This window comes from Mustela erminea, chromosome 17 (assembly GCF_009829155.1).
Source record: "Mustela erminea isolate mMusErm1 chromosome 17, mMusErm1.Pri, whole genome shotgun sequence".
NCBI classification, from domain to species: Eukaryota; Metazoa; Chordata; class Mammalia; order Carnivora; family Mustelidae; genus Mustela; species Mustela erminea.
Window position 1 is genome coordinate 6399585 of NC_045630.1, and position 27684 is coordinate 6427268.

The 27684-nt window shown below is 41.8% G+C and overlaps 1 protein-coding gene and 1 long non-coding RNA gene across 5 annotated transcripts in view; one reads left to right on the forward strand and one right to left on the reverse strand.

The window, feature by feature from the left end:
• The window catches only part of RGS7 (regulator of G protein signaling 7), a 494238-nt gene that overhangs the window by 9752 nt on the left and 456802 nt on the right, over window positions 1-27684 (reverse strand). For 3 of the 4 annotated variants that reach the window (XM_032318238.1, XM_032318235.1, XM_032318236.1), the window contains 8 exons: window positions 25648-25722; window positions 18176-18274; window positions 16950-17011; window positions 15882-15992; window positions 14327-14452; window positions 9796-9982; window positions 6987-7076; window positions 4650-4730 (listed from right to left, as the gene is read on the reverse strand). In XM_032318238.1, the coding sequence (XP_032174129.1) occupies window positions 4656-4730; window positions 6987-7076; window positions 9796-9982; window positions 14327-14452; window positions 15882-15992; window positions 16950-17011; window positions 18176-18274; window positions 25648-25722 (825 nt within the window). In that variant the 3' untranslated portion in view covers window positions 4650-4655. The remainder of the gene's footprint in view (window positions 1-4649; window positions 4731-6986; window positions 7077-9795; window positions 9983-14326; window positions 14453-15881; window positions 15993-16949; window positions 17012-18175; window positions 18275-25647; window positions 25723-27684) is intronic. The other variant, XM_032318237.1, reaches the window with a different exon arrangement.
• Window positions 1196-6992, forward strand: LOC116576235. The gene is made up of 4 exons (XR_004280078.1): window positions 1196-1386; window positions 3429-3492; window positions 5217-5351; window positions 6726-6992. It is a non-coding gene; the product is annotated as an uncharacterized LOC116576235 (long non-coding RNA).

The following is a 27684-nucleotide window of genomic DNA, read 5'->3' on the forward strand; positions in this document are numbered from 1 at the left end:
AAGTAATCAAGGAGACACCTTGCATCCTGGATCCACACACTGAGCCATTTTCATCTCTGCAGAAGATCTGGGTATAGAGCAGGTGAGAAAAACTGGAGATAGGAGAACATGTTGGCAGGATCAACACCTGCTGTATGAATCCACACTTGATGATAACAAGAACTTGGCCAGTAAAATAGAAGAAATATAGGTGGAAGAGTAGAACTTCTAGCACCAGTAAATCTACATTTATGCTAGAACATTTTTGGACCAAGTTTGCTGGAAGAGTTAATAGTAGAAAAGAAAACTTCAAACTGTCACAATTAGAAATTTTAAGAGTTACAAGGCAAGTTGGTAGCTCAGTTGGTTAAGCATCTAACTTTGGCTCAGGTCATGATCTTGAGGAAATGTCTCTTCATGTCTTCTGCCCATTTCTTACCTGGATTATTTATTTTTGGGGTATTGAGTTTGGTAAGTTCTTTATAGATTTTGGATCCTACCCTATGACCCAGCAATTGCACTAGGAAATATTTACCCAAAGGATACAAAAATAAGAAAAGAGCCCAGATAGTCAGTGACGGGTGATTGGATAAAGATGACGGACTATTACGCAGTCATCAAAAAGAATGGAGTCTTGCCCTTTGCAACAACATGGATGGAGCTAGAGTGTGTTATGCTGAGTGAAGTAAGTCAGAGGAAGACAACAACCATACGGTTTCATTCATATGTGGAATTTAAGAAACAAAACAGATGCACATAGGGGAAGGCAAAATGAAGAGAGGGAAACAAACTGTGAGAGACTCTTAACTCTAGAGAACAAACAGGTGATGGAGGGGAGGTGGGTGGGGGAGGGCCAGGTGGGTGTTGGGTACGAAGCACGGGGATTAAGGATGGGCACTGGGTGTTCTGTGTAAGTGATGAATCACTAAATTCTACTTCTGAAACCAATATTAGACTGTACATTAACTAGAATTTAAGTAAAATCTTGAAAAAAATTTATATTAAAAAAAATAGATGTCACTGAAAACATTTTAAAAGAACTAAGTATTTTTATCTTTCACACTTTAACTCCAAGCAGGTTGTAGGATTTATATTTACAATTGTTCTTATCTATATGCATACTAACTAATTATAGAGTTAAATAAAGATTTCATCTCAAAAGATTAATTTCAGAGTCAGCTCAGTGCTTTTGCTAAAATTCCCTCACAGAGTTTCCACAACTCCTGGAAATCTGTGGCCATCTCCAGAGCACAACTTCCAAACGCAATGCACTAGCACACCAGGGCAGTGGAGACCGGACACCGAGATAGTCAAGATCATCTTTCCTGTTGATTCTTTTACGGGCTCTGCCGACACTGCGCTTCACTGAGAAAGAGTGAACTTTTCCCCCAAGAGAGGTTATATCAGGTGAGTGCCTGGGAGTTCAGCATGAACACTCTCTGTTTCCCATTTCTCCTTCTCCAGCTCAGAGCCAGGCTGATTTAATTCCCCTTCACACACACTAAGGAGAGGAGGTGAGAGGTGCAGTTGGCATGTTGGTTTATGAATGTCGGTTGAAGCCATGGATTCTCGATTCTCCTCCCGTTTTTCCTTTTATTTTCGGTCTGTTCTCCTTGGGGTTTTGTGTGGCAGACAGAGGTCATGAGAGCAGTGGTTAGAGAAATGGTGTCAGATTTGGTGATGGTGATGGAGGAAGAAAACAGAATTAGTGCAGCACATGAACTTTGTCAAAGAGAAGGACATCAACTCAATAACATTCAAAGCCAGGAGACAACGTAGTAAACCTTGAAAGACTTTGCTCTTAAGGCCTTATCCAATGGCAAGGAAAACAAAGTAATAAAAAAGTAGATCACAGGAAATGAGATGTCTTGAGACAACAGGGCAAGGTGAAGATGTCTTATGGGGTATGGGTTATTCTGCTCCCGTCAGTGTTGGGCATAATGAAGGGAAAATGAGTCGTCAGTGGAATAATGGATTTAAAGTCAGAAAACTTTGTTTCCAGTCCTGGTTCTAGTTCTCAGCAGCTGGGTGATGGTGGTAAAGTGAACTCCCCTCCCTGCTCATTTGCTCATCTGTGAAAGGCTGGTGACACCTGCTTAGTCATCTCCCAAGACTGTCATGTACGTAAAATAGCAACAACAAAACGAAACAAGCAGAAAGGAATGACTGTCTTTGGAACACAAAAAAATGCCTGTTTATTAGAACTATTCTCTAAAGCGCTGACAAGAGCTGATTAGTCTCAGTGACCGACAGAAGTTTCCATGGCATTGGGAAGAACTGTCTAGCAAAGTATTTTTGATTCTCGTGTGAAACGAAACGGGTGCCATTTTTATAAGCCAGGTTATGAAAATGGCCGCCCTGGAACAGGGACGTAAACTCGTACAAGTAGACACTAAGTGGAAAGGGACTCAGAGGCAGACGGGGGAGGATTTATCTATCTTCTGCCAATTGGAAGAGTATTAAGGAACAAGGTGATCAATGGAGAAAGAATGAATTCAGGAACAAAATAAATTCTGGGTCAGTGTCAGCTCCTTTAATAGCTCTGTGATTCTGGGCAAGATATGCACCTTCTCTGACTCTCATTTTCTCACCTATAAAATGCAGGTACTAGTAGGAGTGTAGTAATATCTAACTTGCAGGGTCGGATGATGTTGACACAAAGTCCCTAGTGCAGAGCCAAGGAAGAGGAGCGCTTGTCATCGCCCTTTGCCCAGTTCCTTTCGCAGTCGATGTACTTGTTCATGTTTTCCCTAGTCCATTTCTTTCTTGAATAGTCTGTCCTGTAGCCTCCCTGTATGTACCAGACTAACCAGCACCTAGGACTCCTTTAAAATGATTATTGAAACTCCATATTTCCTTCATTACGTCTTCCTGGTCAAAATAAAATTGCTTATTCTTCATCTTGTGATAGAATCACTTTATTGGCCCTGTAAAGACATCCTGTTCAGGGGTGCCTGGGTGGCTCAGTGGGTTAAGCCGTTGCCTTCGGCTCAGGTCATGATCTCAGGGTCCTGGGATCGAGTCCCGCGTCGGGCTCTCTGCTCAGCAGGGAGCCTGCTTCCCTATCTCTCTCTCTCTGCCTGCCTCTCCATCTACTTGTAATTTCTCTGTCAAATTAATAAATAAAATCTTTAAAAAAAAAAAGATATCCTGTTCAGTTTATTGTGTAAATACTTAAGATGTCTCACATACCTGCTGACCCTAAAAGAAATCATAAACATGGAACAACAGAACCAAAGGAAAATAAGAAATGAGAATAGAAAGACTTAAAAGGAACTTGAAAAAGAAACTACCATCCCAAGATTTAATGTTGTATAATACATTTTCACTTTTATATACAGACAGTTTCCAGGATGGAGACTTAGTTCTCAAGACTAATAAATATAATTGTATGCTTTTGAGGAAATCGGAGAGCCTTTCTAATTTTCTTATTCCATTTTTTTTTTAAGAGCATGAAAGAAACAAGATATTCAATGAAAAATACTACTTTTTGGTTTTCCTGGATGGAAAAAGGTAACCCTGAACAGTTGTGTCTGAAGATTGTAACGTTTTAGTATGTTTTGTGCGCGGCATGAATGTCCCTCAGCTTCCCCTTCTGCGGTGATTCCGGCCTTCTCTCGCCTTCTTAAAAGGACAGGAGCCTTTCTCATCCTAATGAAGTCCTGTATGTCCCGTTAAATGTCACTTCCTTTGGGAATTCTGACATTTCCTGTGGGTGCCCGGATCTCACTCCAGCACCAAGCAGAAATAGTTTCTCTTTCTTGTGTGTGTCACAACATCTTGTTTATATCATCGGGCTCTGGAGCAGTTAAGGTCTCTACCCTCTACCTACTCCTGAGACACAGCACATGTCTGGGATGTAGCGGTCATTTCCTGCGTGAATTTGGACCGAAGGCAGGAGATGGTTGAACCTGTCTTCCCCTTAATTCCTACTTAAAGCTTGCAGCGTGGGACAGCGTGGGACTATTTTAAGGGTTGGGGATGGTGTTGGAGGAGAGATCCCCATCTTGCTCCTTCCCTTCCTCTTCCTTATGTTGTTATTATTTTTAATTAGAGCACAGAAATTTCCATTCTAATCTTTAGAAAAAAATTCTGTCAGCATTGTTTTAGAAAAGGATGAATTTGGAATGATTCTTAAACATCGCACAGAGCACTGTGCAGCGGCCTATGTCTACTTTCTCCAGCAAAATCTTGAGGCTTTTTAAAAATACTGTCTTTATCTTCCCATGTGACTTAGGAGGCAGTTTAGGAAAATTTGATTTGAAAGGTCAGAGATCCCAATAGAGCCAGCCAAAATTTTGTGAAGTTTATAGAATGATTAATTCCTGGAGCCCTTCATTTTCCAGCCCTTTAATTGGTGCAATCACATTGAATGTTCGAAGTATATACTGCTTTGTAAAGTCTTTCAAGTACCCTGTGCCCAGTCCCAACCGGCAATTCATCAAGAGAACTTGATTGACATTCCCCACCACAAAGGTCCTGGAAGGAAACTAAGAACAAAGACAGCATCTTTGTTGAATCCAGTTTGCTTACATTTCAACACACATAACTCCACTTAACTGGCCATCACAGCAAAAGCCACAACACACACACGCACAGCAGCATGGAGCTAACCACACAACTCAACAGACAGTGCAGACGAACTTGAGTATAAACCAAGAGTTTTCTACCTCTTTTCATAACAGGTTAGTGCTGGCCCTCAGTGTTGGTGTACAGTTTTTATGGCATGGGAAAATAGGGATGTTTCTGCCCTATAAAAATAAATGTGTTGAAGGCTTTAGTTTGAGCTTACACAATGTCAGAAAGTTCCAAAGGCACTGGCACAATACAAAAAAAAAAAAAATAAGTCCCACAAACAAATATATCACCAAAATATCACCAAAACACATGGCAAATGCTAAGAAAACAGTGGCAGGAAAACTGCTGGTTTCCTGGATGATTTAGGCAACAGTTTTCCACACCTTCCTGAACCATAAAGCATGCTGGTGGGTCGTTGGTGAGGTGCATCTTGTCACCGACCACCATTTGTACCAACTCATTAGGTCATTTTCTCCCTGCAGAAGTAGAAAGCACAGCACTCTCATTGTCCTTCACCTTCTAAGCTTTAGGAGGGGCTAAGAGAGCACGTAGAAACGCATGCACTGTCTTTAAGAAAGGGATGCATGGAATAAAATACAGAAAAGGTAACAATTTCTTCATTTTATATGTCGTAATATGCACTTCTTTCCAAACCTCAGTTTGATACGTGTGGGTTTTTCATGGATGACAGCTCTACTCCAGAAGGAGCTGGGCCAGAAAGATAAGCAGGAAGAAGCACAAAGCTCTGAATCTGCATAAAGACAGTACTTAACCTGTTACATCAAAAGATGCGGGTGAGAGATGGGGTTAGAAACTGGGAAACTCTCTGAATTGGACAATAATTTGCAATTCCTCAAAAAGATAAAACTTACCACATTCTGTGCAAATTTCTCAAAAGATGTTCTGCGATCCATTGAGTGTTCCGACTTACATGAGTTGGAGGGGATGGGGCAGAGGGAAATAGGGCATAAATAAAAAGAAAGCAAAGAAAACAGCAGAAAAAGGATGATGAAATGAGGCAACAGCAAATCCATGTTCTAAATCAAGGGACCAGGAAGGTAGGAGAGCTGCCGAGGAAGGACCCTCGACACAGGTCACAGGCTCTGTTTTTGTTCGTACTTTGAACACCAAAGCTCTTCCTGTCCAAACAAAATGGTATGGTTTCAAGCAAAATAAAATGAAACTAAATGAAGTAGATATGTGAAGGTTTTACACTGACATGAGTAAATCCTACATATTTGAAAATCTAGTGGAATATTCTCCGAATTCCCTCTTAATTTTCTGTCAGGACTAGATTTCTGTCGATTACATGGATTCTGCAGAGCACGGCTGTCCAACAGAACTTTCTGAAGAGATGGGAACTTCATTCTATGTTGTCCAGTATTCAGAAGCCTTAATCGGGGGCACTGAGCACTTGAAATATGGCTAGAATTTTATGTACTTGTAATAAAACTTAAATGTTAACAACCCCATGTGGCTAGTGGCAGCTGTACTGGACACCTGCAAAGACAGGGTATCTGCTTCTAGCTGTGAAGGCCATGGACTTTGAAGACTCCCATTAGCCCAGATGACAGTCATAAATCACACAAAATTATAATTCAATCTCAAAATTTCAAGAAGTTATGGATTATTTTAACATTAAAAAATAGTGATTTTTATATTCAGATTTTCCATACCCTTCTTTATTGTTTATACTGGTTATAAACATTAGCTGAATAATGAGGTCTGTTGCAGCTCTTCCAAAATGTGCTTGGCTACCTTCTTAGGTGTGTAAAATTTATCCTAGGGAAACTAAGTAACCCAGGATAAATAATAAAATATTCGGGAGCAAACATTACTATATTCTGACAACTATCATTGAAAAATAGAAGTCTAGGGGCACCTGGGTGGTTCAGTGGGTTAAGCCACTGCCTTCGGCTGAGCTCATGATCCCAGGCTCCTGGGCAGGGACCCTGCTTCTCTCTCTGCCTCTGCCTGCTTATGCACGTGTGTGCTCGCTCGGTCTCTCTCTGACAAATAAATAAAATCTGAAAAATATGAGTCTATATTTAGTCATGGGGTATGTGGCCAAGAACACACGAGCTTACTGGAAAGAGAAAACCCTCAAGTTTTTGACCTAATGATGTTCTTTCCTTTTCATTAATGGAATTTTTATTTCCTTAAACTAGACATACAGAAGACTAACATGAAACATGGAAACTTCTAAAAAACGTAAAGCATGAACATCTGCAGAAACAAACAAAACAAAATAAGCCATCAACAAACAAAAAAAACCACCTTAAATGGCCCTTATAAAATACGAAGGTTTGGGGAAGGTCTTAGAGTATGTTCACTTACCATTTGTCCAATACCCTGGGCTCAGCAGAAGGAATTACTCCACACAATTACAACTGAGAACCAGATCGAGAAAGGTCACAAAGAACCAATACCTTTTTCTTTGCCTGTAGAAGCTCTTGGTAGGCACTGGATCTTATAAAACGTGGATATGAATCACTTTTCATCAGTTTGTAAATGTGCTCCTAAAAAGAAAGAGTGGTTGAATTGCTTCTTTAGTAGTTTTCAGGGGCAATCAAATACTCTGATAAGAATATACGGTATGGTCCAAAAACAAGTCTGGAAGCAGCTAAAATTGACAATATTGGTAGAATACTTTGTGTTGATAGAACATCTAAGTCTTCAAATTTATTATTTTATTCATGGATCAATATTTGAACTGGTTTGAGAGCTACAAGGAGGCACGTCACATCCAGTCCTTGAGAGAAATGGAATTCAGCTAATGGCGTGTCATGAAGTGATTTCAGATCAAGTGGCTGATTTATAGAGGTCACTTGAGACTATGAATCTGCTATCTCTTAAAATTCTTTCAGGCCAAAAGTGAATGATGCGAAGTCAAGCTCGAGTGATCCTCCTCAGTACCTCTGGCGTCTACATGTACTTGGGAGGACACCGACTGCCCAGACAAATCATCTCTTTGGTGCCAATTATATGGAAAACTGTCACCCACATCCACTCTGGGACAGAGCACAAGTCTGGGAATAAATTTTGGGATAGTGACTTGCTCAATTTCCCAATTTGTATGCTTTTTAAAAAAAGCTCCTTTAGTGGCAGATTAGGTAAATATTTAATAATTTAATCCTAATCAGTCTGCTGTGTTCTAGCTTGATAATGAATACTGATAAACAAATCAAGAAAAAAAATGTATTCATCCATTTCACTGCAGGCCCAACGTAGGTTGATTCCGCTCCGGCCCCCTGCGGCGCCGCGGAGCATCAGTGCTCACTCCTCTTTTTAGTCTCGGGAGATGCCAGTGAGAGTATCCTGAATGTCCCAGAATCTGTTTGTTTGCGGAGAATATGTATCTTAAAAATGACTGTTTCCCTGGTCTCACTCAACACACCTGCATACTTTGGAGTTACTCTCACTCAGTGTCTAGCCCAAGGCTCCTCTCCATGAGGCTGGTACATTAGGGACCCTATCAGAATTGGTGGTTAGGAAAGTGGGGGATGTCGTACTTTGGGAGTCCAGCATTGTGGGATTCAGATCTTACTGTGCTCAAGACCTGCCAGTTCCAAACACAGAGATGCAGGCCAATTTATTCATCTTTCTGAGTCTTCTAATCTGTAAATACAGGTGTTGTAAGGATTAATGGGATGGTCTCTGGCAAAGAAGGGGTTTGGATATAAGTGCTCAGATCTACTCGAATATATGCCAGGCACACTTCAGGTGCTCGCCTATATTAGCTAATTTAATCCTCACCAAAAAAGCGCATCTTTTCTTAAATAATACCAGGATTCTCTATTACTGCACATTTTTGAAGATGAGGTTAAAAACCCAGCAAAAACTGAGGTTAAATAACTGAACTGAAAAAGAAGCCCAGTGTCAGGTGGTAATATTTTCTATAGAAAGTTACGCTTTTTAAATTTATTGGAGACCTATTAAGAATATTTTTAATGCCAGAGATAACAAAGAAATGTTCCTCTGCAGACTTTAGGAAGGTCATTCCAAACATTTTACACATGGTTGGCTCTAGAAAAATGCTTGAAATTTTATCTTGAACTGAAAGAAAGATAAATCAGCAAGAAGCAAGCAACAAGGCTAGAATTTCCATCCTGCTCTCTCGTGTCTCTGTAATTATTTCCACCTAGAAGGCCATGGCAGAGCCAGACAGAGTGAGCATCTGGTTAGCTGTTTCGGCCTGTGGTAGTTTTTCTATATGATGGTTCGTTTCTTTAAACCAAAGCCCGGAGAAATGTACTTTCCACTGAGAATGCAAGTAAGGAAGGGCGTGTGTATATGTGTCTTACTCTTCACCTTCTGTATTTTATTTTTGTAACGTGGTTATCTGAAAAATAAGACGCTTTCTAGAACTATTCTTCTTCTCTGGAAGTCTTAAGAAATTAAGAAATATGTGTGTTCTGACTTAAATGCCAGTTTCAGCACATCATTAAGAAAATAATATCCTCTCTGTCAAATAAATAAATAAAAAATCTTTAAAAAAAAAAAAAAAGAAAATAATATCCTCTCATTTCAAGTTCATTTTTCTCTTGAGCATAATTTTTTTTAGAGAAAGTGGAAATTCAGATTGTGTCCAAAGAGGCACTTATGTCCAGTTTGAAAAAAAAAAAAACCTAAGAAAATTAGTATCTTAATATAAACTTGTCTTGGGAAATTAGTATCTTAATATAAATTTCCCTTTTTTGGTCACAGATTAAAAAGTAAACTTGGAAAATTCATCCATGCCTCAATCTATTATTTCATTGCATCATCAAAGACAAAACTGGCTTGGATGTGACGTTAATTTAAGCTGCTTTAGCTTGGTTCTGACTAGCCGTAATAATGAATAACTTAGGAGTGTCAGAATCTTCGAATCTCCACATTGGAAGACACCTGAAGATTTCAAATATGTTCTCCTGAGGTGGGGCCATCCTGAGAAAAGTGTTTTCTCACATACTGGGTGACAACGTGGAAAATGAAGTGAAAGTGTTCAAATACTTCAACTATTCCCCTTCAAGAAATTTTCATGTAAAAACTTTCAAAATTGCTAAGACATCCCCGGTTACTAGAAACTATTTTAATGTGTGTCTGTTTTCTTTTAAGTCCACTGGGGTCATTTTACGTACAGTTACCTAAACTGAAAACGCTGAGCCTAGCTGCCACTTAAACGCAAATTAAGCAAAGTAGCTGCGGTGCCGACGAAGCACGCTCGAGACTCACTGTGAGGCCCACGCGCGCACCGACCTGAGCGTCCTCGAACGTGTACCGCCCAGGCTCCTTCACATTCTGGGTGGTTTTGTCGTAGCTCTTAGAATCCAAGTTAATGGCGCTGGGGGCTCCGGGAGCTAGAAATTCTTGCCATATTTCCTGCACTCGGGAAGGGACTTCTCGAATAGGCCTTTTCTTCAGGTCCTCCACGGCTAGCCAGAATCTGTGCAAAACGAGACACCAGACATTCCCTGTGACGCCGCACAAACTGCAGGTCCTCGTCGCACTGACGGGTCAGACCATGCACGACAGTGCGGAGGGACGGGCTCCGTCCTCCTGCGGCTTCCAAGAGACGGCCCTTCTTTCCACGAGGTGTAGTCAAACGTGTCCAAGTTTTCCAAAGGAAACGCGGAAAACAATCTCTCAAGTGTTTTTGTTGAAAGCAGATCTCCCAGAGCCCTGATTCTTTACACTCTAATTTTTAGTAGAGCAAAACAGCGCTGCCAGAGAACCGTTTATCGGGAAGGGAGAGGAGTTTGCGGGGAGTAAGAGTGAGGGGCACAGAGCATCTGCTTGGGGGATGCCGGAGGGGATTCTGCTGGTGTCTGTGAATCTTTTGTCCATTTGAGCAATGAGGGTTTGTATGGAGAGGATTTTCTGCTCTACCTGGCAAGGGAATTACAGTGAAGCTTTACTGGAATTAAGAGAGAGGACTGGACACAAGATCAGAAAAGGCCCTAGATGGAGACATCGGGGCGAGCAACTGATTTTAGGCTATTTAATTCAGAGCGTTAGGGAATGGCAGAAGCAACCAGCTTTCACATGTCATTGTTTGAAAGGTTTAAATCTGCAGAGGCCTTAGAGCAATTCAGAAGCTCTGATAAAACATATACTGACTTTCTTCCAAATATAGAAATACGTTATATATACTTCTGCATAGAATATACATACTCTAAGAACACCAGAACATATTTTGATTGATAAGAGCAAATAGCAAAGCCTAATAATAAAGGGCCACATGGTATTAATGGGTTTCACTTCTTTAAATTTTGTTCTGTGTTACATGTTTTGGTCAGAAGTAGAAATAATGTTGAAAAGATAAATATGTGTAACATTATAATTTGTTAAAATGAAAAAATATATGAAAAAGGGAACTACTAGGTCTGTGTTATCCTCGACATGGACCACTGTCGCTCTAATGGCAGATGTAGTCATGTATGAAATAGGCAGATGGCCACAAAGATGGAGGTCGTGACAAGCTAGAGTCTTAAGAGGTATATGACCAGCAGAACTTTCACATCATTAAGTTTTAACTTGGGCACTAATGAAAAGTCAGAAATAAGCAATAGAACAGTTGAACTAGAGTTAGAATAGCAAATATTACCCAATCTAGTGAGTTTCCAGTTTCTTGAGATCGTTCTCCTGTACATGTATGTAACGGTGGATTTACTGTTATTTACCACATGTATGTAACAATAGATTTAGACAGTGTCTTACACAGGAAGTTACCGTCACTGCTTTCAGAAGGGAAGGCTCAAGACCATTCATTTCCTCCAAAAACAAGAGATTTGGACATTGTGCAATGTAATAGGAATACCATGTGCCATCTGAGGGAGCATAAGTGATGTCATCAGTGCTCATTCAGGTTCATTCCAGCATGCTTCGAACACCTTGATCCAAAGAGTTTTTCTGTCCTCAAAAAACAGAACCACTAGAGAAAAAGATACACCATTTAAATGGCGACCTAATATGAGGAAGCCCAGGAGGGGCTCTCAAGGGACAGCACAAGTGACAGTGTGGAAGTGTAGAGCAGAGAACCTTCTGCTGGGCAAGCACTGGGCTGGAGAAGGGAGTCCTAGGAAAGGACAGAACAATTAATAAAGGGTTGAGGAGATATTAATCACAACATCCCCCATTTTCAAGAAAAGGCAATGGAGGATATGGAGATTAAGTCCGTTGTTGAAGGCCGCCCACTATGAGCATCGTAACTGGGATGAGTTTCAGGGCTGGGGTCTGTCCGTCGGGTAATTCACGGCAGACCACGTGCTCATAACCACTCCCTCAAACGTCTCCCGAAGACCTTCATCGCCTTATCCTCAGCCTCCCTGCAGGTGCGATAGTAAGTGAGCAGAATGGAAAGGCTCTGCTAAGCTCCCGCGCCCCAATACACGCTAACTGGAATCTGAGGAAGTAAGTGTCTTAATGTCTTGGAGTCTTGAGTTCTTCATCTGTAAAATGGGATGATAATGTTTATCTCATTAGGGTTCCATGAGATTAAATAAGGTAAATTATGTAAAAGGCACTTTCGAGTGCCTGACATATTTTTAGACCCCCCACAACAAAACTCACATTACTGTGTTTACTTGGTACTTCTGCTCTGCTGCGTGCTCTGCCTGAAACAGGAATGAGCAAAACTACACCAATGGACAGCAGAGGTTGTATCTGAGGAAGAAGAAGGCATCCATAAGCAGTATTTCTTGACTTTTTTTTCTGTCTTAGTACTTGGAAAAAGTGCTCATCTGAGTGTCTACACTGTGTAAACAGCAGGTGCTTACAGGCAGCTGCCCGATAGGATGCACTGAGACTTTAGGCTCAATCAGCCCTGCCAGTGAACTGTTCTGTTTCTCTTAATCTGTCACACCAGATGCCTAAGTGGAAGAAATGGGGCTCAGACGCAGGGAGCAATGGAACGTAGCCTGTACTGGTGTACAGAAGGCCAAGGATGCCGATGACTAGCCCATCTGACTCAGACAAGCTGATTAGCTTTCCCCAGACATATTTTGCTTATCTGGAAATGGGGCAAAAATGTTTACACTTCATTTCTGTTGTGATGATTAGATGTGTGATGGTCAGAAATAACAAACACAAAATATGACACACAGCGGTAGGGGGTATGATTAGAATATGATGCGCATGGAAAATATGTCGTATTTCCTGTATGAACTGACTTAGCTGGACAACTAGCGTGGCGTAGGATTATTGGGATGAGAAATGGTCAAGGCTTGGACGCCGAATCAGCAGTCAGTCCATCATCCTTGAAACAGAGTTTGCACACACTTGTTCCTTTGCCCAAACTTCTTCCCTCTTCCTTTCAGTGGGTGGGGAGGGGGGAATTTGGGGCCGGTTGTCTCTAGACATCCAGGTCACAGCCTAAAGCCATTTTCCCTGGGATGCCTTTGCTGACCTCCAGCTCTGGGCTGACTCTCTCTCTATGCTTCTCCAAGCTAACTAACCACCAGTTTGTGTTGGGATCTCTTTTCTTCTCTGTATCTACCACTAGGACCATTTTTATTTGCTGAGGTGATCCTGGTGAGGCTCATTCCTTGTTTATTTCCTCATTGTGACCCCAAGGATGTCAGCCTTATTTAAAAACTTAAGAGAATTAGAGGAAATTCCACTTCCCCATCTTCTAAAAGGCTAAAAAATATTCTTTCTCTGCTCTATTTTCTAATGCATTCTTACACTGAATAATTGATGACGTGGCCTCAGTGTAAAAAAGAATCCTTAGCAACTGCAGATCTTGTAAAAACCCTGTCAGAAAGGGCTCCCATCAACTTAAAAGCACCGGAAACTGCATCCCAGTAACTCATGACAGCAGCCTGTATGACCACATTCCTCCTGGTTCCGACTGTGGTCATCTTGCTTAGCCCACAGACCATCTGTCAAAGTTTTCCATTATTTCCGAATGGTTTGGAATTGGGATCCATTCAGTCATCTGAGAAGAATGTGACAGTGCTAGGGCTGTAGTGTTCCAATGGAAATAAATGAACGCTGGGACCTTTCTGTAAATGAATCTCACAGGACTGCACAAGTCCTGGGAAAGTCAATTAGGATATCATGTTTCAAAAGAATAATGAATGGAAGAGTTCACGGACAAACATTTTTATGTAGTGGAAAGTTGTCCCTCACTTCAATGAGGGCCAACAGGGCCACTGAAATCCACGGCAGTGTCTCACATTGAAAAAATTCAATTTCCAGGTGCCTCTCAAGTTAGAAAATTTTCAAAAAATAAGTAAGGATGATGTTCACAGCAGATGGCTGGAATGCACACCCCTTTTCTACTAACAGCTCGGTGTGGTGTGGATACCAACTGCCCTGAGGCTGAATTTAACTGTGCAAAGTGGATGGACTGGCCCATAGTTTTGTTCCAAGTTATTTTTCATTTAGTAGGCACCCAGATCTCTTTTCCTAGACCTTACTTTGGAAGCAATATGCAAAGAAGATCAATACCGATGAATAAGGATGATTTAGCTGTTATCGGCCATTCCTCATTTTGTCAAACATTAGTCCAAGGATTACGCGTCTTTACAAACTCCATTTCAAATGCATCAAATTATATACTTAAAAGATCAAGAGACAGGGTAAAAATAAACCTTATAAGGGATTGATAATGCTGGACAGGCTTCTGCCTTTGTTAGCGTTTTCCCCTCCATCAAGAGGCAGCAATTCAGTGGGTTCATATCATCATCATGTTGGTAAGAGAGTAACTGGTCTATTTTGTGTAAAAGAACCAGACATATTACAGTAAGTCTCTCTGACAGAATAAGATACAAGCAATGTGTCTTACCTTAAATTTTCTGAACTGAATTCCGACTCGAGAAATTTCAGGAACTGTTCTCTCCCGACGGGGTCTTTCAATGCTTCGTCCATGCCGAAACCCCATCGCTTTACCCTCTGCTGGCTCGGTTCTTTGCTGTAGGAGGTAAAACAGAGCCAAATGTATTCACTGCCAATTCTGTATTTTGTGATTAAATTTCCCCTCAGAATCATATATCCCGGGGAAGTTCCCATCTTTAACATATCTTTCAGAAAAAAAATCTGTGACTGATGGTTTTGCATGAAGTCATGTTGAGGTATATGTTAGGGATTAACAGTGGTGTCTAATGGTTCCTGAGCATTGGGTGCTAAGAGATTCTCTCTTTTAGATTTTTTTCTGCAACTTTATGAGACAAGTACTGTTATGTTCTCACTATGTAGATGAAGAAATCAAGGTACAAAGACAGTTATAACTTTCCAGTGTCTGACAGGAAAGAAGGGGCGATATTCTAGACATTCTGACCTCAAAGCCCATTTCTTAGCCACTATATAAAGCAGTCTCGAGGGGCGTCTGGGTGGTTCAGTGGGTTAAAGCCTCTGCCTTCTGCTCGGGTCATGATCCCGGGGTCCTGGAATCGAGCCCCGAATCAGGCTCTCTGCTTGGTAGGGAGCCTGCTTCCTCCTCGCTCGCTCTCTGCCTACTTGTGATCTCTATCTGTCAAATGAATAAAATCTTGGGGGAAAAAAAAAAAACAGTCTCGAGGTGGTAGGCTGGACTGGGGGAAAATGCATTGGGAACCAAGAGGCCTCAATTCTGGTAATGAGTCTGCTGTTGATGAAACATGTGACCTAATCCTAGCTGAGTCACAACATTCTGAAATCCAGATCCCTCATCTATAAAGTCTAGAACTTATGCATGAAGAGTCTGCACTTGTCAAACATTTAAGAACACTGGATGGGGGTAAAAGGCAGAAAGGTCCATAAACACAGTTTAGTACAATACCACTAAGTACAGAATCCTCACTCTGTCAAGTGAGGGACACGTTCTCATGACTTTGTCCATGTCAGTGACCCAAGTATTCTGCTCTCAGGAAGGAAATCAGGAAGTCTTAGATTGTGCTTTGGTTTGCTTAAGAAGTCAGTCTCTTGTCAGATTCTCTTAGAGTGTTTGTGGTAAGTTCATTTTGTTTTAAAAGTGAGTGTGTAAGGGCAGACTTGTACAGGCTTAACTGAGTCTGGATTCAGCATTCATTCTGCTTGAATACGGGGCCTTTGTGGCCCTGTGTGGCCCTGTGCCTTTTCAGAGAAGCTAAAAACAATGCACTAAATTTCAAGAACCAAAGATCTCAACTCTGACTAGTCTATTCTGAAACTCCTGTCCCTCTCACTTTGTGTCTGTCCTCCGGAAACGCAAATCTGGACACAGATGCAAGTATCTAAGGTTCAAAAACTATTACCTTGAGCAAGGACAAATAGAGACACAGAGTAAAACTGAACTTAAATTATCAGCTACAGAATTCTTCCTGTTTCAACCAAACCCTGAAATAAGTGTGAAATCTTTGAAGAGAGGAGAAAATGTCACATACCTTGCTTCGAGTTCCCAGAAAGTCGTATCATCAGACAGCCACGGGTTCGAAGGGTCAGGTGGCACAAGAAATGGGTCATATTCTAAGTACTGTTCCGTGTAAGTTAACAGACTAGAGAGAAAAAAATATTTTCATCTTCTTTAGTTTCTCTGGCTGAGGTTATACTCAGCCCAAAATATGGAACATAATATAAGAAGGTCTGGCTGAGGAATTACTTGTTTATAGAGTAAAATCTAACAGCAATTTTTACATTTCAGTAACTTACATGCATCAGCTTATGGTGCATCTTGGAAGGCAAACGTGGCTAAGGGTCCACGTCTACCCGTGCCCGATCCAAGTGAGGCCACATCCCTCCATTCAAATGAAGCAAAATGGAAGGCGTCGGCGTGTGAAAAGCTGTGCTAAGAGCCAGTTCCAACCTTTGGTCAACCACTCCACCCACAGCTGAACTGATTTTAGCCAACTTGGAGAACGGGTTAAAAGGCAATTGTTGTCAAAAGTATCTACAGGAGTTAGGTAAAGGGGAAATCCCTAACTTTTTTTTTAAAAAAAAATCTGTATTTAAGAAAAGAAATAAGGAAAAGCTGGAGAGGAGAGGAAGCATGCTGGAGAGGTAGGATGTGGCAGTGTTCCAAAGCAAAGAGCACGTGTGCCATTAGTAACAAAGTCAAATGAGGAAAAGGAAAATACTGAAAATCTGTGTTTAATTCAAATTCTGAAGTCATGCAGTCATTGAAAAGTGTGAACGTTAAGATGAATTTACAGAGAGGTTCTAAGTTGCCAAAAAGTAACTTGATAAATTGAAAGCTTCATTTCTCTCAGCAGGAGTGAAAAATTCAACTCCTTGGAATTATCTTCTGTATCTGATTCTGGCTACGCAGGACTGGATCGCTACAGATTGAAGATTGTAATGATCGTTCTGTCATTTAAACTATGACAGAAGAGGGCTTTGGAAGTTTTCTATGTGCAAAACAGAAAAACAAAATAAAATTTCCTACAGGATTCCATTTTAAGCTCATCTGTCACATGAAATTTTTTTTATTTATAGGGGCATCTTGAAATACTCACCTATCAGCAACTTTTGACATTTTTAACCGATGTCTATCTAACTGTATTTGCCAATATTTAATCTGAAAAGAGTTAAGGAAGTAGTTAAATAAGTAGTGACATTCTCATAATTTTCAACTCTAAATTCTGATAGACTAAGTATTCTAAGTAAATTTCAAAATCTGAAAAATCAAATGAGACAGCTCTGAAAATTAAAGTGTTTGAATAAAAACGTAGCCAGCATCACTTTAGAACAGCAATGAATCTAAACTTTCTGCATGCTTTAACAAAATGTAAATTTATTTTAAAAATGTTCTAGAGATTGTAAACATTTATTCATATTGAATAACCAAATCAGAATCATCCCCCCCCATGTTTAATTCAGAAAATAAACACATTTGTTATTTGTACTATAATTTCAAAGTAAATCCTACTTCCTCATACTAGCCCAAGAAATCAGTGATATGTGTTTTGGGAATAATTTTATCAGCATTTCAGGACAAACATGTGGACCTAATCACATACGGGAAACTTGGAAACTCTCTAAATTACTACCCATTTATGACGATTATAAATATACTAGGAAAAGTACTGTTACACTATTGATAAACCATATCACAGTAAAATGTTAGGGGAAAACAATCAAAAGGGGGAAAATACCCCATGACCAAGCCAATCAAGAGAGTTCACTATTATTTAAGAGACACTGGTGTTCGCATTGAAATGTTACCTGGAACCAAAACTATTGATCAATCAGTGAAACAAGACATAACGTGTATCATAACTGTGCACCAGTGTTAGTGAGGGAGAACTTCGAGAGGCTTATGGAGAGCAGTACCAGAAGAACAAGAAAAAACACTCGGTGAAGATCATGTCACATGACCAGATGCATAAAACACGTGACTCAGCATCACCAGGTTCTTGCCTTCTCATCCTTCCAGAAGAGTTCGAGAGCACAGAAGAACTCTTGAAACAGAGACGACTAAACATCACTGCATGTCCTTTTTAAAAATTGGTTAGAGGACACAGGACTCGGGGAATTCAAGAGTGAAGAGATTTGGACAGCGTCTCCACACGTTGGTACATTTCCAGGCAACCACGGATCTTCAGATTAAGTGATTTCACTACCTTTTACCTGCAAGCCTTCTCTGTGAAGCAATCAACCGGACAGAGGACCTTTCACAAACCCCTGCCGCTGCCCCTGCCCACGCCGTCCGCACTGCAGGGCGCTCTATGGGTTGACCTACCTGTTGCTGTAGCTCGTCTTCCGTTGGAGGTTTCGTTTCTGGGGTGGGGGTGTGGGTGGGGCTGTGACTTCTGATGTCATTTTGTAAACCATAGACAGACTGTATTAAAGTAAAAAAGAAATACGTGAGGATAAAGTATGATTTATAGTCGCAGACTTTCTAAAAGGTAATTTTTGTGTCATATATTCAGCAAGGTAAGTCAGAGCTTTGCTGCATATTTGATGAAGCTTCTTATTAAAATTCAAAGGCACTGCTATCATAAATATCATATGCATATAAAGCAGGAGCACAGCTCTTTGAAAAAATATGTGGTTAGATGATTAACTCTGACAGAATAATGGATCATATGGAAAGAATGAGGTAAGTCTGATAATAAGATCTGGGGGTGGACTGAGTGTGAACTCGGGAACACCGACGCTATAGAACATTTAGTAAGTATTGATTTCAGAATAAAATAGGGGTGGATATAGAATAGAGTAAAAATTTAATAAGCCAAGAGAAAATGAAAATAAGTTGAGTTTTACAGAACGGAACACTGAGGCGAGAGACTAGGTTAACCATTCCCTTGCTGGGTTAGTCTCTGCAGGCGTGATCAGGCCCCCAGAGCGCTCCAGCTCTCCCAGCTCAGCGCGGGGATGTCTCCCTCTCCACTCCGGCCTTGCCATTTGGTGCCACTGGGTGCCTTTTGCAAACATCAGTGATCCCGAAGGTTTCACTTTGGAATTCTTGATGCCCCAGGGCTTCTTTTGTATCTTGTCAAAAGGTCAAACCTACTGCTTAGGAATATTCTTTTTGGAGAAGGACCTAGTACGGGGGCGCCTGGGTGACTCAGGTGGGTAAGCATCTGCCTACGGCTCAGGTCGTGGTCGCAGGTCCTGGAATTGAGCCCAGAGCCCTGGGTCAGGCTCCCTGCTCAGTGGGGAGTCTGCTTCTCCCTCTGCCATTCCCCCTGGTCATTCTCTCTCTCTCTCCCTCTCTAATAAATTAAATCTTAAAAAAAAAAATAAAGACCTATTCTTAGGAAAGGCTAATAAAGATCCAGAGACTTAGACAAAAAACAAAACAAAACAAAACAAAAACCAACAACTTCAATGTCACATGTCAACTCAAGGAGAAGCCAAATAACTTTTTCTTTAATATCAAAGAACTACTATTTTAAAATAAAGGATTTAATATGCGCTATGGGGCACTGTTTCTTGGGACAGGAGGATGAAAGATAAGGCCATAATAAAATTTCATGAGGCCACAAAATTAAAGGTAACAGATAGGTTTGGAAGAAACTCTTGAAATCAGAAGAGGGTAGATCTGCGTGTTCAACCAGGCCGGTTTTCAGGCTCACCAACCTCACCAGTATCTCTGAGTTCACATGTGTTTTGTTCTGGACCTATTTTCACTCAGACTCTATCTTTTCTTAATGTTCACCTGTTGGTTCTCTACCTGGACCCTCTGGATGGACTTGATTTCCCTCTTGGAACTCCCCATTACTTGGCTCCTAGGCTTTCTTCAGTAGATGCTGGCTTGGCTTTACCTTACTTGAATCCACCATTGCAGACTATCTTTGGTCAGTCTTTCAATCTGCCCTCTCTTGACCTAGCCTCTGAGAACCTCTGAGAACTCAGGGTCTATCACTGGGCAACAATTTCAGCCCAACGAGCAGCACATACGCCATGAATTAATTATTCATAGGACTGAGCTGAATGGCTTAAATTTTTTTTCTTTCATTCAACCTCTATTGAACACATAGTATATATTAGACATAATGCTGAGCATTAGGAATATAGAAGTAAACAAAGATATGTTTTCTCCTCCATTAGAACTCACAGCTTAGTGGAGGGGAAACATGTTACACAAATAATCACACAAACAAACACACTACTAAAACTGTGGTAAGAGTTACGAAAGAAGATAATAATAGGAGCCCAGGGCCTGAAGTACAGGAGACTTAATTTCCACCAAAGAAACAGAAAAGGCCCATGTGAACTACTGATAGTCATATCTGAACTTTGAACTCTGGAGTAACTGTTGAGGTTGATTTTTTTTTTTAATTAGGCAAGTGAAAGAACACCAATTATTCAATAATCGTAGACAATCAGTGTGGACATTTTCAGTGGTATTACATTAATTTTTGATAAAGAAAACAAAAAGACTCTAAGGCTTGAACGCTGCATTCTTATCTATCTTCATTTAATTACTTAAAGTTCTTAGTAAGAATCTACACTCAAGCAAAAAATGCTTATAAGGTAAGAGCGCAGACTGTTTTAAAAGTAAACATTTGGTTAAGATTAAAAATAATTAAAAAGACTGCCAGAAAAATACTGCACTTTATGGTGTCATAGAATTAAACTGATCTAGAAGCTATCTTCTGTCTCCACATTTCTTGGATGGTTTCGGTATGCATGCGTCGCACACTGGCTCAGGGAGTTCGTGTAAGAACCGAGTCCCTGGGAGGTGGTGGTGAAAGCAGCCCTCCAGCAGCCTTGCTAAGGGCTGTGAGGTTACTGTGGCATTTCCTGTTTCAGGCAGGTAAACATCAGGAGTTCTCTCTTTCATCAGTCACGGTGCCTTTCATTTTCTGAGGACCAATGATAGCTTTTAACTTTGATTCCTGGCCACAGTGAAAATGGCCACGAATAATGAAGTTTTATGTCCGCGGCTTATTTTCGGGACAGAGGAGGGAAGGAAATCGATCGTATCTTGGCAGACAAGTTCTGAGGATCACTGAAATGTAAAAGGTTTTGAATTTCTTTTTTTAGAAAAAGGAAATCTATTAAAATGTTGACCTCGAGTGGGCGGAGTAGAGCCAGCAACAGATAGGACTGGAGGGGAAGGACATGACATTCTCTCAGTAGGGAAAAGAAAATTAACCAGTTAGGATCCATTTTGAGTTGTTAGCAAAGCTAATCACCAATCAAGATGCTCTGATGTAAGGAGTACATCCGTTTATTTAAGTTCAGGGCGCCTGACCCCGTGTTTCTCACATCGGGTACCATCCACATGAACACTGCGTAAGTCATTCGTAAAGTGAAACCGATGTGGCTTTCTTCAAAACCTGTTCATAGGTCATTTCCTTCACAGCTTCGAGGAAGTCGAAGAAAACGCTCTCCGACTTTCATCTTTGGCGGGCGGGGCGGGGCGGGGTACTTGAAACCAGAAAGTAAAAAGTACACAGGAAGCTTTTAAGCCTGCCTTTGTGCAGGGAAATCTCTGGGACCTTTCCCGCTGGTGGTGGAGGGAGGGATATTCTTGTCTTCCTTCTGGATTGCTCAGCTCGACCAGAGAACAGATCGTGACCATGCCTGCTGCTGTGTGGAGAAGCCAGTGCACAGGGAGAAGGCCCAGGTGAGTGAGAGAACCCTGAGGAGTCCCTGGGTCTGTGGCTTCCGGGGCTGTTAACTGTCCTTCCGCCTCCCAAGGGTTTAGAATATTCCCGGAGTTTTGCTATATTGAGCAGAACGCTGCCTGCCACTTGACTGTACTTCTTACTTAAAACCCTTCTGTGTTACTCTAAGGCACAAGTCATTTCTTCTGTTAAAATTAAGCTTCCACATTATGCATATACAAGTGAGGAAATGCCAATTTTTTATGTATCAACAGCTTTATGTATAAATAGCCACTGCATTAAAAGCAGAAAAACCAGACATTTAGTCATGAATTTCCTACCTGTTCCTCCAGAATGTGCCCATTAGCTATTACCTAAAATATGAAGTGTCTTAATGTCTAAATGAAAGCGACAGAGAAAAGAAGTCATGAGACAAGAAACCGCTTACTTTTGTTTTGAAACATGGGTCCTGAAGTTGTAGGAAGCAATCCAACGTGTGCGGTTAGTCAGGTACATACAAGTGCCTTTCTCCTTTTCCTCAGGTTTTGTGTTGTCCTAGGGCCCCTCTCTCTACTGTCCTACAGAAGGGTCCATCCTGTGACAGTCAATTTTATGTGTCACGCTGGCGGGGCCACAGTGCTCAGATATTGCCTCAAACGTTATCTGGATATTTCTTTGAGGATGTTTTTGAATGAGATTAAAATGTAAATCAGCAGACTCTGAATACAGCCAATAACCCTCCATAATGTGGGTGGGCCTCATTCAATCAGGTGAAAGCTTGGACACAACACAAAGACTCCCTCCAGGCCAGAGGGAATTTTGTCAGCGGACAGCAATGCTTCCCTGGGACCCTAGCCTGGCCGACCTCATCAGGTTTGGGCTTGGCAAACCTCTACAACTGCATGAGACAATTTCTTCAAATAAATCTCTCTCTCTCCCTCTGTCTGTCTCTGTCTTTCCCTCCTGCCCCCTCTGGGGAACCCCGAATGACACACCGCCTGCTTGACCTATTATAATTAAAGTTTTAGAAAGAGATTGAAGGAAATCCGGCACACGGCGGCCCTTAACAGTTTGCCTAGATTAGGCTGATTTCTCTCTGGCGATGCTACATTATCATTCCTTCATAGAGACGTCAGGAAATATATTCCGCCTACTTTTTGTATTTTAGTAAAGACAGATTTAAAAAACTGACAGATCCTAAATACTTAAAAATATCTCAAATCAGATGTACTTCGAAGCCTTCTTTTCACATTTGATAAACATATTTGAAATTCAACAATTAAATATAGCATTCCAATCCCCGGTTTTCTTTAGGTACATAGGCTGGATTATTGCCTTAGGGAGTTCCTGGGTCCCTTATTCTTGGGATGATATATAATCACGAGAAACATTATTCCGGCTGACTGCCAAAGAAATGAACAGCGGCTCTCTCGCTAAGGCGAGCATCTGCTGGCACAACTGAGTGAAGATCCAGGAGCTGCACCTCACCAGCAGAAGTTTGAGACAGAGCGTGGTCGCACCACGAGGAGAATGAGCAAAGGACAGTCTGATTCACTGTGGAGGGCAAAGACGGTTTTCAAGGACAGGCTGGCCTCTGCCATTTCTGGCTAAGGCTTGCAAGCCCACAGAACTGCCCACTCCACAAGAACAGAACTGTGGAGACTTCAGGGGATGGCGAGACAGTTTGTTGTCTGCCATGGACTTTTTGGTAATAAAATGGTGTGGTGACTTAGAATCCCAAATCATTCAAATTCCTGTGGTGACATGCTATGGGCTGAGTTGCATCCCCCTGAAACTCATGTTGGAATCCTACTCTCCACTGTGACTGTATATGGATATGGACTCTATAAGGAGAGAGTCAAGGTTAAAGGAGGTCATTGGGTAGGAGGGCCCTAATCCTATGGAGCTGGTGTCCTTACAAGAGGGACAGACGCCAGAGCCGTCTCTGCCACGTGAGGACACAGGCTGCAAGAAGGCAGCTGTCCACAAGCCAGGAAGAGAGCTCTCACCAAAAACCCAACTTGATCCAGGACTTCTAGTCTCCAGAACTGTGAGTGAATAAATTCCCGTTATGTAAGCCACCAAAGTTGTGGCATTTCGTTCTGGTCGCTTGAGCAGACTAATAGATGCCACTTAACACAATGGCAGGGTTACAGGTGTAGAGACATTTGTCTGCTTGTTCAGTGTGCCCACTCCCATGAGGCCATGAGCTGTGGGAGCACAGTCATGCCTGTCCCCCTTACCATCGAGTATCTGAGAACCATACACACTTGGCATAACATAGAGCCTTGTCACATCCGATGGGATGGGTCATTCCAGTAATTAAGCAAGTAGGAGTTAATGGAGCAGTGGTCCTAATTCTACAAGACAAGCCAGTATGGGACTTAGAGTCCCATGACCTTCTATGTAAAATAACATGATTTGAGAAGATTCTAGCAAATTCAACACTTCTGACTCTGAGAAACTATACATTTATCTCCAAAAGTTAAAAAAAAAAATCAGCATCCTCCAATTGTTGAAGACAAGGGAATACACACTACTTGCTGTAGCATTCTTCAGGATTTTTTTATCTGGGCCTGCAGTTCTACCATTATTGATTCATAGGAAATCAGACCACAACTGAGACAGAGCCCAGCGAGTCCGTCTCAGCAGAATTCCACCTTGCTAGGCCTGATGGTTTCCCATCATTAAGTGAGGGCTGATGGTTGTGAGCCCACCATTGCCAACTAAAGCTTTTCAAGTTCTCAAAAAGCACGATGCCGTGTGTAGCCCTGGTAAGACATCCGTACCATGTACCATTAAGAACACGGTGGAAATGGCGGCTTGATTATCGTTAAGTCCTATCTGTCATCCACATGCTTTCTCTTCCAAGTCAGAGCCCATCTCACGTGGTGTCTGTTGGGAAAGCTTGGCAGAAGTAAGGTATTATGAGAAGTAATTCTTCAAAATTCGGAAGCAGTTTGGGGGGCTAAGGGTGCTTTTTGGAGATGGTTACAGCTCTGAATGCTGTTCCTCAGCACAAAACCAGTCCCCACTGCGCTGGGGCCGTGCTGTGCACAGAGCATGGAACTACACATGGCCAGCCACAGGAGAGCAGGGCCGACGCGCCTGGTTTGGTCTGGCTTTGCCTCTTTCTCTCTGAGAGCTCCTAGGGGAAAAGCTTTGGAGCGCCACACCTGAGTGGGTTTAGTGGCACTTTTCCTGTGGCTTTTTTATCCTGACATCAAGGTAAACTGACTTAAAAGAAAGCAAAGTTACTTGGATCATATGGGGGCCTCTGAAACTGATGTTTATATTTCTAGGGATGCAAGGAAAAAGACAACAAGAAATAAGACTACAAAAAAAAAAAAAAAAAAGTTTTCGTGCCTACTGGAAAACCCTAACGCTATATAAGGAAAAAGCCACAAAAAGGAAGGTCTTGAGCTTTGTGGAATGCTTTAATCCAGTGGTACCAACTCTGCTCTGCATCCTCAGCCCAGAAATTCTTACTTTTCATGGAATGAATAAAAATGCTTTCTGTGTGTATGTGTTACTTTAAAAAATAGGGAGTTACTACTGCTATGTATTTTCAAGAGATTATTTAAAATGCCACTGAATTTAGGATAGCTTTTTGTTTGTTTGTTTTGTGTCCTCTCACATAACACACACCAAAAGGACATTCAACAAATATCTTATGGTTGTGTTACAAAATTCCAGTGTTAAAAGGGGATCCTCGTACAAACCCTATAGTTATATGTCTTTATCATGGCCCTTCTCTGCTCATAATTTTCTCTAAAAATACCCTTCTCTCATCCATACCACTTTTTCTCAGATAATCTCCGTCTGCGTTTCCTCATCCTCTGGGCTCCGAAAGAGAAGCCTTTCTCTGCTGATGGTCCTTCCCTCCAACGGAGAGAAGATGCGCCCTCAGCATCTTTGCCCCCATCACAGCGACCTGCGTCTGCTGGAGAACCATGATGGGAAACTTCCTCAGGACAGACGGACGGGCAAAAGACCAGGGCTTGAGTTCCCAGATTTTCTTCTAACCAAGGAACAAGGAAAAGCAAGGAAGATGCTAGAGATACTCCATGAAGTGGGCAAAAGGTTTTCATGACTGATGTCCTCCAAACAGTACAACCCACACCAAGATCAGCTCAGCCGATGTGAGTATTACCTTCCGTGTTTTGTGTGGGTTTCTCATTCTGGATGACTTCTTGATGTCCACTTCAGTGGTATTTACACATCCGGGCTGGAAATGGAAAAACAGAGAGACCAAGGAATCTTTGAGAGTGAGGTTTTTCATCCGTGCGTTAACAACTTGCCGTCCACGTCCCTGGTAAGTCTTTCCGCAGACCCATTAAGAAAATTCACTATACTCTCACTCCTTGCAAAAAAGGACTTCAGATAACATTCTCGAATAACATCCAGAAACAAAAGAAATGCATGGGCTTCGCCCATGAAAGTGGGTGTTGACATTAGTAGTTGCTAAGTCAACAGACTCAGAGCAAAGGTGTCCAAAGATTAAGTGGATGATAGCCCAGCTGGTACCCACACAGCCCTGCTCAGATGCCCCTCTGTGTGAGGTGGCACTGTTAATGAAAGGCTCTTTGCTTCCCAAGTTGGGAAACTTACCATCCGTTGACCTAACTCAAATCCCAGAATGAATATTTTTTTACAACGATTTGTGAAATCAGGGTACTAGAAATATTAGTAATATAGATTAATATTAATAATATCAATTAATAACATTATAATTAGTTAACAGTTAATAATAATTAACAGTATTAATAATAATTAATAATAATAGAATGGGAGTGTGGGCAGCCTGCTACTGGTTCTCTGACGACCTCAAGAGGATCATTTTGCCGGATTTCTTGTTCTGTTGCACAGAAAGAGAGAGCGGTAAAGCTTCCTTTGTGTTTGCAGGAGGAGGGGAAGGAGTTGGAAGAGGGCGGGGAGGGGTGAGCCGGGGAGGAGAAAGAGCAGGGAGGAGGGAGAGGGAGGGAGAGACACAAATCAGGAAAAAGAAGAAAGGAGGGTCAGGAATACAGGAGACCCTCTATCTAGAAAGGTCCTCAGATATCACTTGGTCTCTAGACGTGACCGGAAGTGAGTGGTTATATAGAGACTGTGTTTCTCCGGCTTTCAAGTCCTGGCACCGGCTGGGGGGATCTCTGGTACTAGTCAAAGGTATTATGTTGTACAGCTCTGCTCAGTTTCTCTATTTCCCCCACAGACGGCAAGATCATGAAAACGTCAGATACACTTGAAAGTGACTCCAGAGAAACTGTGCATGTGGAGAAAGATTTCTTCATCCTTGGGATGTTGTGGGATGGGGAGGGGTAAAAAGGCAGCGCTGGTGTGAGTCCAGAAGTAAGCCGTTCTCTACCCTCATGGCAGGCAAGGGCACGGACTCTGTTATAATGAGGACGTGGGGCATGTTCCTAAGTCACACTGTCCTGACAGCACAGCCACTGGGACAGAACTCCACTATAATAGTGTACGGGATAGGGAAGTAGGCAAGGAAAGCCTTTTCTCCTGATTTTTCTCCTTATGTATGTTGCATACGAACTATATATACCACAAACACAGAAATACATACACACACACACACACACACACACTCTCTGTACTAAAATCTTAAATAAATGACAAATTTGGTTGCGTATCTAGATGGACAGAGCTGGTTTAGCACCATGGTCTGCTTGGCCGTGTGGGAGGAAGGGCACCCGCGTGGGTGGGCTGGATTGACTGACACAGAGCCTCTCACTTTAGCTACCCCAGCATCAGACTGATGATGATCTGATATTCCAATTCGGTTTTTCTATGGCTGGTTATGGCCTGAGTATTTTTTAAAAGACCCCCGTGATTCTCTTATGGAGCCAGGATTCACAATCATTGATCGAGATGTAGCAAAGTCATGTTTTGAAAATATCAAAGCAGTATTAAAGTGTCTCCATTTCCTTTGAGATTTCCATTTCCGTGCAACCTTCCACCTGCAAGCCTCCGTCCACGAGGGAGGTGAAGCACTGAAATTCTTTAAGCTCTTACCGATTCGTCAAGGGCTGAGTGGGCCAAGACAGACCACAGGGATCTTCTTCTCTGTGTTAAGAGGGGGAATAAGGAGGATGTGATTTGGAGGAAAGGGAAGGCCCGTCCTACCATGGGCTGGAGAAGAAGAGACCATTTATGACTTATTGAAAAATATTTA